We start from the raw sequence: 15,173 nt of genomic DNA, 5'->3' as shown, positions 1-15,173 counted from the left end.
CTGCAGCAGTGTCCCTGTTTGTAGTGAAGTCATTGTGAAGGCCAAGCCCCTGCAGCAGTGTCCCTGTTTGTAGTGAAGTCATTGTGAAGGCCAAGCCCCTGCAGCAGTGGAAGGACATAACACAACAGACTGTCTTTAGTGGAACACCAATTACATTCAACCCCTGGAGTTTCTCCAGCCTGCTAGTCTGTTACTAGGGATAAAACACAACGCTTTGGGTTACTCTTGTTTCTATGCTGTTTGGCATCGTTTCCACAGATCATATTTTGCAGATTTTGAAGATGTCTAGACTTGCAGCATTCCAGAATTGTTTGTTGGGAACACTTCTGTAAAATACATTTGCCTACCAAGGTGGCTGGGTGCTTGTTACCAACCCTTAGTAAACTTCTGAACAAAATGGTGGTTGACCAGATACAATGCTATTTCATCGTAAACAAAATGACAACAGACTTTCAGCACGCTTATAGGGAAGGACACTCAACAAGCACAGCACTTACACAAATGACTGATGATTGGCTGAGAGAAAATGATGATAAAATGATTGTCTTGTTAGACTTCAGTGCAGGAAAAATGCATGTGTTATGGCTTTACACCCCTTGCTATAATGTGGATAAAGCATTACTTGCCTAACAAAACACAGAGGGTGTTCTTTAATGGAAGTCTCTCAAACATAATCCAGGTAGAATCAGGAATCCCCCAGGGTATCTGTTTTAGGCCCCTTGCTTTTTATTTTTTTTACTAACAAATCAAATCAAATCAAATGTATTTATATAGCCCTTCGTACATCAGCTGATATCTCAAAGTGCTGTACAGAAACCCAGCCTAAAACCCCAAACAGCAAGCAATGCAGGTGTAGAAGCAACAACATGCCAGTGACTTTGAGTAAGGCCAGTGTGTCTATGTATGCGGATGACTCAACACTATACACGTCAGCTACCACAGCGACTGAAATGACTGCAACACTTAACAAAGAGCTGCAGTTAGTTTTGGAATGGGTAGCAAGGAATAAGTTGGTCCTAAATATTTCCAAAACTAAAAGCATTGTATTTGGGACAAATCAGTCACTAAACCCTAAACTTCAACTACGTCTCGTAATGAATAATATGGAAATTGAGCACGTTGAGGTGACTAAAGTGGTTGGAGTAACCCTGGATTGTAAACTGTCATGGTCTTAACATATTGATACAAGAGTAGCTAAGATGGGGAGAAGTCTGTCCATAATAAAACTCTGCTCTGCCTTCTTAACAACACTATCAACAAGGCAGGTCCTACAGGCCCTAGTTTCTACCTTCTTAACAACACTATCAACAAGGCAGGTCCTAAAGGCCCTAGTTTCTACCTTCTTAACAGCACTATCAACAAGGCAGGTTCTACAGGACCTAGTTTCTACCTTCTTAACAGCACTATCAACAAGGCAGGTCCTACAGGCCCTAGTTTCTATCTTCTTAACAGCACTATCAACAAGGCAGGTCCTACAGGCCCTAGTTTCTACCTTCTTAACAGCACTATCAACAAGGCAAGTCCTACAGGCCCTAGTTTCTACCTTCTTAACAGCACTATCAACAAGGCAGGTCCTACAGGTCCTAGTTTCTACCTTCTTAACAGCACTATCAACAAGGCAGGTCCTACAGGCCCTAGTTTCTACCTTCTTAACAGCACTATCAACAAGGCAGGTCCTACAGGCCCTAGTTTCTACCTTCTTAACAGCACTATCAACAAGGCAGGTCCTACAGGCCCTAGTTTCTACCTTCTTAACAGCACTATCAACAAGGCAGGTCCTACAGGCCCTAGTTTCTACCTTCTTAACAGCACTATCAACAAGGCAGGTCCTACAGGCCCTAGTTTCTACCTTCTTAACAGCACTATCAACAAGGCAGGTCCTACAGGCCCTAGTTTCTACCTTCTAAACAGCACTATCAACAACGCAGGTCCTACAGGCCCTAGTTTCTACCTTCTTAACAGCACTATCAACAAGGCAGGTCCTACAGGCCCTAGTTTCTACCTTCTTAACAGCACTATCAACAAGGCAGGTCCTACAGGCCCTAGTTTCTACCTTCTTAACAACACTATCAACAAGGCAGGTCCTACAGGCCCTAGTTTCTACCTTCTTAACAACACTATCAACAAGGTAGGTCCTACAGGCCCTAGTTTCTACCTTCTTAACAACACTATCAACAAGGCAGGTTCTACAGGACCTAGTTTCTACCTTCTTAACAACACTATCAACAAGGCAGGTTCTACAGGACCTAGTTTCTACCTTCTTAACAACACTATCAACAAGGCAGGTCCTACAGGCCCTAGTTTCTACCTTCTTAACAACACTATCAACAAGGTAGGTCCTACAGGCCCTAGTTTCGTCGCACCTGGACAATCGTGTGTTCCGGTGCCGCAAAGAGGGACACGGGAAAATTGCTTGTGGTAATGTCTGGAGCAGAATTGGTGGAATGGTATCAAAGGCATCAAACACCTGGGTTCCATGTGGTTGATGCCACTGCGTTAGCTCCATTCCAGACATTATTATCTTCCCCTTGACAGCCTCCACTGCTGTACACTTGTGCATTCTTAATAAATAAAATATGGCTATAGACTGACATCTAGTGAGTATGAATGGATAGTAATTTTAAAGTATTTTTTACCAACATTGTAGTGAGGAATCAGATTGGAGACTCGCTCGAGTAGCTTTGGTACCATCTATTGGCTATGTATGGAACAAACATCCAATCTTTAACAGGCCGGGAACATAACGAACACGTCCTCCGACAGCTGAGTTATGATTGGCCCCTTCCAGCTAAGTTTAGGTATGATTGGTTCAGTTGGTGAGAGTGTAACGGTGGTCAGATTACAGTCATGTTGACGTTTGTCGTGGGGCACAAACGCCTTCCTCTTGTACTATTTAATATTTTATAACCACACAATCAAACACAGCTTGAAACCCTCTGTGGTGCACTCATACACAGGCATAACTGTGTCCCTCCACCACAGAGAAACAGTGGATGTTGTGCCTCAGTCACACACTGGTTGACTTCTATCTGCATCGCTCCAGCTCCTCCCTTGTAAAAACATCTGCGACTGTAAAAGGGAGCTAAAGCCAGAAGTAACCTAGCCTATAGACCATTGCTGTTCAAATCCAGTCCTGGAGGGCCAATACACTTCCGGTTTTTGTTTCTCCCCGGTAGTTAATTGAACTCACCTGGTGTCCCAGGTCTGAGTTAGTCCCTGATTAGAAGGAAACGATGAAAACCAGAAGGGTTTGGTCCCTCCAGGATGCCCTTGAACAGTCCTGCATGCTGATAGGCGATGTTAAGTAATGATAAGTAAGATTACTATAGTATACAGCCCCTTAGTCTAGTATACAGCCCTTTAGTCTAGTATACAGCCCGTTAGTCTAGTATACAGCCCGTTAGTCTAGTATACAGCCCCTTAGTCTAGTATACAGCCCCTTAGTCTAGTATACAGCCCCTTAGTCTAGTATACAGCCCGTTAGTCTAGTATACAGCCCGTTAGTCTAGTATACAGCCCGTTAGTCTAGTATACAGCCCCTTAGTCTAGTATACAGCCCCTTAGTCTAGTATACAGCCCGTTAGTCTAGTATACAGCCCCTTAGTCTAGTATACAGCTCAGTTAGTCTAATATACAGCTCTGTTAGTTTAATATACTACCCCGTTAGTCTAGTATACAGCCCCTTAGTCTAGTATACAGCCCCTTAGTCTAGTATACAGCCCGTTAGTCTAGTATACAGCCCGTTAGTCTAGTATACAGCCCGTTAGTCTAGTATACAGCCCCTTAGTCTAGTATACAGCCCCTTAGTCTAGTATACAGCCCGTTAGTCTAGTATACAGCCCCTTAGTCTAGTATACAGCTCAGTTAGTCTAATATACAGCTCTGTTAGTTTAATATACTACCCCGTTAGTCTAGTATACAGCCCCTTAGTCTAGTATACAGCCCTTTAGTCTAGTATACAGCCCCTTAGTCTAGTATACAGCCCCTTAGTCTAGTATACAGCCCCTTAGTCTAGTATACAGCCCCTTAGTCTAGTATACAGCCCCTTAGTCTAGTATACAGCCCCTTAGTCTAGTATACAGCCCTTTAGTCTAGTATACAGCCCCTTAGTCTAGTATACAGCCCCTTAGTCTAGTATACAGCCCCTTAGTCTAGTATACAGCCCTTTAGTCTAGTATACAGCCCGTTAGTCTAGTATACAGCCCCTTAGTCTAGTATACAGCCCGTTAGTCTAGTATACAGCCCGTTAGTCTAGTATACAGCCCTTTAGTCTAGTATACAGCCCGTTACTCTAGTATACAGCCCCTTAGTCTAGTATACAGCCCCTTAGTCTAGTATACAGCCCCTTAGTCTAGTATACTACCCCGTTAGTCTAGTATACAGCCCCTTAGTCTAGTATACAGCCCCTTAGTCTAGTATACTACCCCGTTAGTCTAGTATACAGCCCCTTAGTCTAGTATACAGCCCGTTAGTCTAGTATACAGCCCTTTAGTCTAGTATACAGCCCGTTACTCTAGTATACAGCCCCTTAGTCTAGTATACAGCCCGTTAGTCTAGTATACAGCCCCTTAGTCTAGTATACAGCCCGTTAGTCTAGTATACAGCCCGTTGGTTTAATATACAGCTCAGTTAGTCTAATATACAGCTCTGTTAGTTTAACATACTACCCCGTTAGTCTAATATACAGCCCCTTAGTCTAGTATACAGCCCGTTACTCTAGTATACAGCCCCTTAGTCTAGTATACAGCCCTTTAGTCTAGTATACAGCCCTTTAGACTAGTATACAGCCCCTTAGTCTAGTATACAGCCCATAGTCTAGTATACAGCCCTGTTAGTCTAATATACAGCTCAGTTAGTCTAATATACTACCTCGTTAGTGTAGTATACAGCCCCTTAGTCTAGTATACAGCCCCTTAGTCACCCTGAAACAAGAGACACTTTGATATGGTTCTCGCAACTATAAACACAACTCTGCTTTGATTCACTCCAGTATGTCATCCTGAACCGTTACCCAAAGCTTTATCTTGTGTCTAGACTCCAAATCAATCATTACAACTAAAGTATCTATTGACCAGATCTTCCAATCATAAACAGTGTAAACTTTGTATCTTAAAAAAAAGAGTAATAAACATAAGTATATAGCGTCATTTAGTAGAATGTCTCGTATCCCCCCTACTGTTCCACTACCAGGCGTGGGAAACTCCAGTCCTCAGGGGCCTGATTGATGTCACACTTTTGTCCCAGCCCAGCTAACACACCTGACTCCAATAATCAACTAATCACGATCTTTAGTTAAACATGTAATTAGTTTAAATCAGGTGTGTTTGCTAGAGATGGAGAAGAAGTGTGACACCAATCAGACCTCCGAGGACTGGGATTTTCCAGGCCTGCACTAGACCCTACATCCTCTGGGGGGGGGGAGTAGGTACAACAATCCCACTCATGCAGTAGCTGTATAGCCTGTCTAACATGACTCAGTATGAGGATGGGTAAAAATGTCCAAAAAACAAAAGCCCCCGTGGCCACGCCATCTGACCACTAGCATTGAACTTTGGAAGTTGTGTTGAAATTGTGTTAAATGTCAAACCAGTTATCAACTACACACAGCAGATTACATATTGACAATGTGTGTGTCACCAAGGCCAGCCACGAGCAGGATTGGGTAGGTTACTTTCTAACTGTAAACCGGTACAGTGGCTTCCGAAAAGTTTTCACCCCCCTATTTTGTTGCCTTACAACCTGAAATGAAAATTGATTTTTTTGTGGGGGGTTGAATCATTTGATTTACACAACATGGTACCACTTTGACGATGCAAAATATGTTTTTCTTGTGAAACAAACAACAAATAACAAAACTGAAAACTTTAGCGTGCATAACTATTCAACCCCCCCTCCCCCCCAAAAAAGTCAACACTTTGTAGTCACCTTTTGCAGCAATTACAGCTGCAAGTATCTTGGGGTATGTCTCTATAAGCTTGGCACATCTAGCCACTGGGATTCTTGCCCGTTCTTCAAGGCAAAACTGCTCCAGCTCCTTCAAGTTGGATGGGTTCCGCTGGTGTACAGCAATCTTTAAGTCATACAACAGATTGTCAATTGGATTGAGGTCTGGGCTTTGACTAGGCCATACCAAGACATTTAAATGTTTCCCCTTAAACCACTCAAGTGTTGCTTTAGCAGCATGCTTAGGGTCATTGTCCTGCTGGAAGGTGAACCTCCTTCCCAGTCTCAAATCTCTGAAAGACTGAAACAAGTTTCCTTCAAGAATTTCCCTGTATTTAGCGCCATCCACCATTCCTTCAATTCTGACCAGTTTCCCAGTCCCTGCCGATGAAAAACATCCCCACAGAATGATGCTGCCACCACCATGCTTCACTGTGGGGATGGTATTCTCGGGGTGATGAGAGGTGTTGTGTTTGCGCCAGACATAGTGTTTTCCTTGATGGCCAAAAAGCAACATTTTAGTCTCGTCTGACCAGAGTACCTTCTTCCATGTGGATGGGTAGTCTCCCACATGCCTTGGGTAGTCTGGTAGTCTCCCGCCAAACATGTCTGCTTATTTTTTTCTTTAAGCAATAGCTTTTTCTGGCCACTCTTCCGTAAAGCCCAGCTCTGTGGGGTACGGCTTAAAGTGATCCTATGGACAGATACTCCAATCTCCGATGTGGAGCTTTGCAGCTCCTTCAGGGTTATCTTTGGTCTCTTTGTTGCCTCTCTGATTAATGCCCTCCTTGTCTGGTCCGTGAGGTTTTGGTGGACGGCCCTCTCTTGGCAGGTTTTTTGTGTTGCCATATTCTTTAAATGTTTTAATAATGGATTTAATGGTGCGCCGTGGGATGTTCAAAGTTTCAGATATTTTTTTATAACCTGTTCTTGTCCAAAACGTTGTCCCTGACCTGTTTGGAGAGCTCCGTGGTCTTCATGGTGCCGCTTGCTTGGTGGTGCCCCTTGCTTAGTGGTGTTGCAGACTCTGGGGCCTTTCAGAACAGGTGTATATATATATATATATATATATATACATATATACACTGAGATCATGTGACACAGGTGGACTTTATTTAACTAATTATGTGACTTCTGAAGGTAATTGGTTGCACCAGATCTTATTTAGGGGCATCACTTTTCCATTTGTATTTTTTTATTTTTTTTTTGAAACAAGTAGTTTTTTTTCATTTCACTATTTTGTGTATTACATGAAATTGAAATAAAAATCCATTTAAATTACAGGTTTTAATGCAACAAAATAGGAAAATATCCAAGGGGGGTGAATACTTTTGCAAAGCACTGTACCTGTCCAAAATTGTAATCAGTAACGTAACTTTTGGATTACCCAAATTCAGTAATGTAATCTGATTACATTCAGTTACTTTTGGATTCCTTTCCCCTTAAGAGGCATTAGAAGAAGATAAAAATGTATGTTACCAATTGAACAACATCTATTGCAGGATAAATCAATGTTAAAGTTTACATACTGTAGCTGACCATATATGGATGTTAAATTTTACTTTATGGGTTGGTTATGTAGGCTTCTTCTAACCCATCGCTTTCTACTACATATAATAACATGATTAAATTATATATTTACATTAAAAACCAAAGTCTATCAGAATTGCAGTCATTCCAATATATGTTACACCCCTTGATCTTCAAGAATAGGACTTGGAAATATGGAAGTATAGATTAGCCAAATTGTTTAACCTGAGCATAACCCCAAAACGAAGGACTCATTATCCAGCCATACTCTGTTGTTTATGATTTTGCTGTCATGGAGGACTGATTGGACTCATTGATTTGAGTTGAAAAATAAACGCTGCGCTCATGGAATGGCATGCTTTCAGCACTACTGAAAAGTGCTATTTACATGTGAAAAATGAATGCCATATGCTGCATTTGCTATAGGCCTATTGTTTCCCTTTTTTTGCAGGTGTCACTTTGATATCTTCATAATATGCAGCTGTTTAAAGTGCAAATCCACAGTAGAAACAGTAACAAAACAGTGCCCAGCCTGTGTTTTGGTAAAAAGCTGAGGGATGGGCCTGGAGAAATGTAACCACTCTCAAGGACTGACAGTCCATGATATCAAAAGTATTGTTTTAACCATGTTATGAGGCTGTACAAACATTTGAGAAAGTGTGGGAACTTCTTCAAGACTGTTGGAAAAGCATTCCAAGTGAAGCTGGTTGAGAGAATGCCAGAGTGTGCAAAACTGTCATCAAAAGGGGTGACTACTTTGAAGAATCTCAAAAAAAAAAGTATATATATATAAAAGTAAAGTATATATATAATTTATAAGTGCAAACATGGTTGTAGCAACTACAAATTGCCCCTTTAAGTCGATCAAAAGTGTGCGAGTTTGAGCATGTTTTCATTAGGCCTATGGATTTTTTTTCAGCATCATTTAGATTGAGCAATAAAATCCTCACTTTTATTCCATTATTCCACTATACAGGTGTTGCAAGAGCGCATTTTTCACTGGCTGTCCACTGGTTTCAAAAACAATGATTGATAGGCAGTTTAAACTTCTTGAATTCAACCATCATTGGGTTCAAATGCACATTTAGATTTTTGAATAGCCATCCATAACAACCACAATCCGTAAAGCGCAAATAGCTAAATGAGAGAGCGGCAGCGTGATTCACATCAATAATAAGTGATATCCGTATCGCCATAGACTACGTCACTGATGTCACTGCTGCTCCAAGCGTTTATTCAAGTTGGATCATCTTCGGATGCCGACAGCAGTCTCGCCATTGGAAGACATAGCTGGAACTGTAGCCTGCTCTTTCCCCGCGATCCATCAAACACATTTGGTGTGTTATCATAGTGGTCTCTGACTTGTGGTCAGACTCGCTCGGGTGGAATAAATTTAAACTTGCCCCTTTTTTCAATACTGATTTGAATGTCATTGAGAAAGTGTGTCAATTATTATTATTATTTATCGCAAACATCCTTTCTGAATGTAAAAGTAATCCTTGAAGTAATCATCTAGTTTTTCAAAAGTATCCGTAATGTGATTACAATATTTTTTGCTGGTAACGTGTTTTTGTAACCCCTTACATGTAAAGCTGGTACTCCCCAACCCTGGCCACGAGTGGGCTAGCCATTAGCTGATATGTACAATACCTATCTGGGCGTTGTAAGGTCTGGCAGGCGTCAGCAACGCCTGGGCAGAGGAATGTGCCCACGCTCTCTCTCGTTCTCTCACTCTCTCTTAATGTTATTTTATCAAAGCCATTTCAAACAACATTTTATGTTTTTTTGGTAATAACATGTATTGTAATTATGCCTATTTTGAAATGGATGTGCTTCTCATAACAGCTGGCCTCCCATTATGGAAAGAAAATGTGTAATTCCTCAATTCAAAATAAAAAAAATAAAAAAATGTTGTCGTCTGGTCATGTCATCTGCTGCGTGAGTTTCATCATCATCATCAATCTGAACCATGCACTACCTGGCTCGGGCTGGCCCTTTAAAGGACACGCTTTTGAAGAAAGCAGATGCATGAGGCATGCATTGCGCAATCCGAGTATGCATACATGCCACACATGAGCGACTTCATCCCAACGGTGTCAGCACATTTGGGACGAAAGGGACTCGTTTCAACCTCGGTAAAATAACGCACGCAGACACCCTGTGCACAGACCACCGGCTTTACCTTTAATACGCCCTTATTTACATACATCTAACTCTTATTTTTATATTCCACATGGATGGATGACTCAATATCGTTTTTATCTCCTCCTCCTGGATAATTGACATCTCTCCAGCTCGGTTCTTCAACAGGCATGGTCTGTAAGGTAAGGGAAATCCCGTGCCAACATAGACCCCCCCCTTCTTTTCCCCCAGATGATTATTCATGCGTAAATGTTCTCTCCCCTCATATTCGGAGCATCGGAATGGTCAGTTCTGTACCTGTCGATATGGAAAGCCAACTCCTACACGCACATATGTCACCCGTTATTTGAACACGAGCAAAAGGGTTTCCACTAGTCTGACAGTGATAACACTCAACATACCATCGGCGGATAGTTGGTGCTGTTAGAGTCACTGGACACTATAAGACTAATAGTTATTCTTTTATTATTTTTTTCTACTTCTTTTTTTTTTTTTTAAACAATTTAAACTGTTTTGAACTTCATCAAACATGAACATCAAAGGTAAGGATGATATGGTTTCCATCCTCTATCCATTGGCTGTAACAGTGTGGGGTTTTATTAAAAATGCAATGGACATTTTCTTGTCAGAAGTTAATAATTACAAGGCTTTTTTTTGGGGGGCCCAACATGTGCTCAGAGTTTAGTCTGTTCGTGTGAGTGATGAAAGCAATCCTAACTGATGTAAATCAGTCCTGGAATGGTTTACTGTAAATTACACTGTACTATTACAGTGGTTCCCAACTCCAGTCCTTGACAGTACACATTTTTGTTGTAGCCGCAGATAAACCTACCTAATTCAACTAATTGAGGGCCTGATGATTTGTTGAATCAGGTGTGCTTTTTCAAGGCTACAATGAAAATGTGAACTGTTGGGAGGTACTGGAGGACCGGAGTTGGGAACCACTATAACTACTAGATGATACATTGATAGCAGGCTAGTTAACTACTAATAGCGATAGCTGCTGCAGTTACACTATAAATATAAATATATACACAAAAGTATGTGGACACATCTTCAAATTAGTGTATTTGGCTATATTTGCATAGAGCCCTGACCTCAACCCCGTTGAACACCTTTGGGATGAATTGGAACGCCGACTGCGAGCCAGGACTAATAGCCCAAAATCAGTGCCCGACCTCACAGCTCTTGTGTCTGAATGGATGCAAGTCCCCCTCAGCAATGTTCCAACATCTAGTGGAAAGCCTTCCCAGAAGAGTGGAGGCTGTTATAGCAGCAATGTTCCAACATCTAGTGGAAAGCCTTCCCAGAAGAGTGGCTGGAATAGCAGCAATGTTCCAACATCTAGTGGAAAGCCTTCCCAGAGGAGTGGAGGCTGTTATAGCAGCAATGTTCCAACATCTAGTGGAAAGCCTTCCCAGAAGAGTGGAGGCTGTTATAGCAGCAATGTTCCAACATCTAGTGGAAAGCCTTCCCAGAAGAGTGGAGGCTGTTATAGCAGCAAAGGAGGGGCCAACTCCATATTAATGTCCATGATTTTGGAATGAGATGTTGGATGAGCAGGTGTCCACATACTTTTGGTCATAGTGTTCAGTGACTCTAACAGCACCAACTATACGCCGATGGTATGTTGAGTGTTATCACTGTCAGACTAGTGGAAACCCAAACTTCTTGCTCCGGCCAAACTCTAAGCCACGCCCACTGACGCGAAAGATAGATCATCACAATAATTGAATTTGAGTCGTCAGGCAGTTATAGTGATTTATGAATGATTGTGTCCTGTTTTGACAGTTATATAAACTGTTAGCTGTAGTTCTGATTATTGTTAATTTTGTTTGTATATTGTTGTTATTAATTTACAAAGCAGTGATTAACTTCCAGCAATTCAGAGTTCTGGAGAGTTGTACCTCTTGTTATGGGGAGTTGTACCTCTTGTTGCTCTTTTTAGTTTTAGAGAGTTGTACCTCTTGTTATGGGGAGTTGTACCTCTTGTTGCTCTTTAGAGTTTTGGAGAGTTGTGCCTCTTGTTATGGGGAGTTGTACCTTTTGTTGCTCTTTAGAGTTTTGGAGAGTTGTACCTCTTGTTATGGGGAGTTGTACCTCTTGTTGCTCTTTAGAGTTCTGGAGAGTTGTACCTCTTGTTATGGGGAGTTGTACCTCTTGTTGCTCTTTAGAGTTTTGGGGTGTTGTACCTCTTGTTGCTCTTTAGAGTTTTGGAGAGTTGTACCTCTTGTTATGGGAAGTTGTACCTCTTGTTGCTCTTTAGAGTTTTGGAGAGTTGTACCTCTTGTTATGGGGAGTTGTACCTCTAGTTGTCCTTTAGAGTTTTGGAGAGTTTTGGAGAGTTGTGCCTCTTGTTGTTGCTCTTTAGAGTTCTGGAGAGTTGTACCTCTTGTTGCTCTTTAGAGTTTTGGAGAGTTGTACCTCTTGTTGTTGCTCTTTAGAGTTCTGGAGAGTTGTGCCTCTTGTTGCTCTTTAGAGTTTTGGAGAGTTGTACCTCTTGTTATGGGGAGTTGTACCTCTTGTTGCTCTTTAGAGTTTTGGGGAGTTGTGCCTCTTGTTGCGCTTTAGAGTTTTGGAGAGTTGTACCTCTTTTTGTTGCTCTTTAGAGTTCTGGAGAGTTGTACCTCTTGTTATGGGGAGTTGTACCTCTTGTTGCTCTTTAGAGTTCTGGAGATTTGTACCTCTTGTTGTTGCTCTTTAGAGTTCTAGAGAGTTGTACCTCTTGTTGCTCTTTAGAATTTTAGAGAGTTGTACCTCTTGTTGTTGCTCTTTAGAGTTCTGGAGAGTTGTACCTCTTGTTGTTGCTCTTTAGAGTTATGGAGCGTTTGTACCTCTTGTTGTTTTCATGCTGTAGTAACACTACGGTATCAAACTCAGATCACCACACACTCTGGTCTATAATAGCTTTAAAATAGAATAAATAGACTAGAATAGCATAGACTAGAATAGCATAGAATAGAATAAACTAGCATAGAATAGCATAGACTAGAATAGCATAGACTAGAATAGCATAGACTAGAATAGCATAGAATAGAATAGCATAGAATAGAATAAATAGAATAGACTAAAATAGCATAGACTAGAATAGCATAGAATAGAATAGACTAGAATAGCATAGACTAGAATAGCATAGAATAGAATAGCATAGAATAGAATACATAGAATAGACTAGAATAGCATAGACTAGAATAGCATAGACTAGAATAGCATAGAATAGAATAGCATAGACTAGAATAGCATAGACTAGAATAGACTAGCATAGAATATAATGGCAATTCTTATCAAAATAAAACACAGACTGGGCACATAAAACAAATATACAAATACAGTATGTTGGTGTTTGTGTTGGTTTTGGTGTGTATTTGTCCAGCAGTTTGCTTTAGTTATTGTCTCCCTCTTCTCTCCACTGAGTAGAGAGGAGTACGATGACAGAGTTCTGGAAGGAGCACAGCCGCCAGGCCACGGTTGAGGAAATGATGTTGGACTCTCATGCCCAGGAGCTGACCCTGCACGAACTGCCTGAGATCCTCTCCCTGCTGCCCAGCCTTTCGGGCCAGAGGGTCCTGGAGCTGGGCGCCGGCATCGGGTCAGTGGGTCTATTGAACAACATCTATAAAACAACTGACCAGATAGACTGTTAATAACATCAAGCATGTACTGTGTCATGATCTCTGTAGAGCCATGAGGTTTAACTGACCATGTGACCTGACACGGAAAACTCCTGTCCATGGGCTATGATGGGGACCTGTGTTTTTCCTGGTCAGGTGATGTGGACACTTGTTAGCAGTTTGACCCGCGCTGTCTGATGTGGAGGTGTTTGCCCCTTTGTGTTTGTTTGTTTGGTCTCTTCCAGTAGGTACACCAGCCACCTGTTGACCCAGGCCAGTCACGTGACAGCGGTCGACTTCATGGAGAGCTTCGTGGAGAAGAACAGACAGGACAACAGTCACCATGGCAACGCCTCCTTTCTCCAGGCAGACGTCACCAAGCTGGACTTCCCCAAAAACAGGTCTGCTTTTGGATATAATGTTTATAATGATAATATAATATATTATAAAACAGGTCTGCCTTTGGATATAATGTTTATAATAATAATATAATATATTATAAAACAGGTTTGCGTAAGGTTGATAAGCTACCGGTAATTTACCAAAGTTACCAGAATCTTCTGTGATTTGGGTAATTAAGAGGCAATCTATGGTAACTTTGGTAATTTATACTTGCATAACTGTAAAAAAATATATATATTATTAATATATAGTATACATTTTTTATATCTGTGTCCATATTGTCCAGTAGTTTCTGATAGATAGACCATATGGTTCAAGAGAAAATAACCAAATTAATTTTTAAAAGCATCTAATCAACAATGGCTTTATTTTCAATGAACTCGTGCTACTATTTACTGCCAAAAACATTGACAACAGACAAATTCACATAGAAGAGCAAAGTATGTACAAGATAATATAAAGTGTATTTAATGCTGAATGGTTTATATTTTATTTAAGATTATGTTTTGTCATTCTATTGTTTATTTTAAAATCATCTTAAATATTTTCCATGTAGTGAGGCCACACAGAGGGCCAGAGATCATTACAGACACCGGTGATAATCTGAAGTACCCAAAAAAGGACACTTGATTTTTATCTTCTAAAATGCCGTATATTCCGTTGAAAGTTAACACAATTCTGGGTAGTTTACTGGTAAACTTAGAAAGATAAGAAAAGTTCTCTGATTTGGGGTGTTTTGTTTGCATAAAGCTATTGACTTTGGATTGATAAGGCGTAGCGAAACATGTTCAAAGTCTATGACTAAGGTAGTTTTAAAAAAAAACTGGTTTGACGAGATGTCTCACCTATGCCTTACCCTTCGGTTAGAACTGAATACACTAATATGAGGTGACACTGCATGTGTCCCAAATGACACCCTATTCCCTATGTAGTGCACTACTTTTGACCAGGGACCATAGAGCTCCAGTCAAAAGTAGTGCACTATATGGAGACTATGGTGCCATTTGGGACGCATTTTGCCTAAAGCCGATGGGTATAACGCATTAACCCCTCCCCCCATCAGTTATGGTGTTATTCTGATGTGTACCCCCCCATCAGTTATGGTGTTATTCTGATGTGTACCCCCCCCCCCCCATCAGTTATGATGTTATTCTGATGTGTACCCCCCCATCAGTTATGATGTTATTCTGATGTGTACCCCCCCCCCCCATCAGTTATGGTGTTATTCTGATGTGTACCCCCCCCCCCCGCATCAGTTATGATGTTATTCTGATGTGTACCCCCCCCCCCCATCAGTTATGATTTTATTCTAGTGTGTACCCCCCCCCCCCCCCCCATCAGTTATGATGTTATTCTGATGTGTACCCCCCCCCCCCCATCAGTTATGATGTTATTCTGATGTGTACCCCCCCCATCAGTTATGATGTTATTCTAATGTGTACCCCCCCCCCCCCCATCAGTTATGATGTTATTCTAATGTGTACCCCCCCCCCCCCCCCATCAGTTATGATGTTATTCTGACGTGTACCCTCCCCCCATCAGTTA

At 41.4% G+C, this 15,173-nt stretch overlaps 1 protein-coding gene across 4 annotated transcripts in view; it reads left to right on the top strand.

Annotated features, from left to right (window-relative positions):
• The first annotated feature begins 9,562 nt into the window (after positions 1-9,562).
• Positions 9,563-15,173, top strand: part of LOC139396869 (uncharacterized) — a 15,132-nt gene continuing 9,521 nt past the window's right edge. The window contains exons 1-4 of one of the 4 annotated variants that reach the window (XM_071143785.1): positions 9,563-9,608; positions 9,768-9,797; positions 13,033-13,204; positions 13,472-13,627. In XM_071143785.1, coding sequence (XP_070999886.1) covers positions 13,044-13,204; positions 13,472-13,627 — 317 coding nt within the window. In that variant the 5' untranslated portion in view covers positions 9,563-9,608; positions 9,768-9,797; positions 13,033-13,043. Of the gene's footprint in view, positions 9,609-9,767; positions 9,798-9,879; positions 10,158-10,703; positions 11,241-13,029; positions 13,205-13,471; positions 13,628-15,173 lie in introns of those variants that run through there. The other 3 variants (XM_071143784.1, XM_071143782.1, XM_071143786.1) reach the window with 3 other exon arrangements.

This window comes from Oncorhynchus clarkii, unplaced genomic scaffold (genome assembly GCF_045791955.1).
Source record: "Oncorhynchus clarkii lewisi isolate Uvic-CL-2024 unplaced genomic scaffold, UVic_Ocla_1.0 unplaced_contig_11959_pilon_pilon, whole genome shotgun sequence".
Lineage (NCBI taxonomy): Eukaryota > Metazoa > Chordata > Actinopteri > Salmoniformes > Salmonidae > Oncorhynchus > Oncorhynchus clarkii.
The sequence above is the reverse complement of the archived record's forward strand: the minus strand, read 5'-3'. Positions and strand labels throughout refer to the sequence as shown.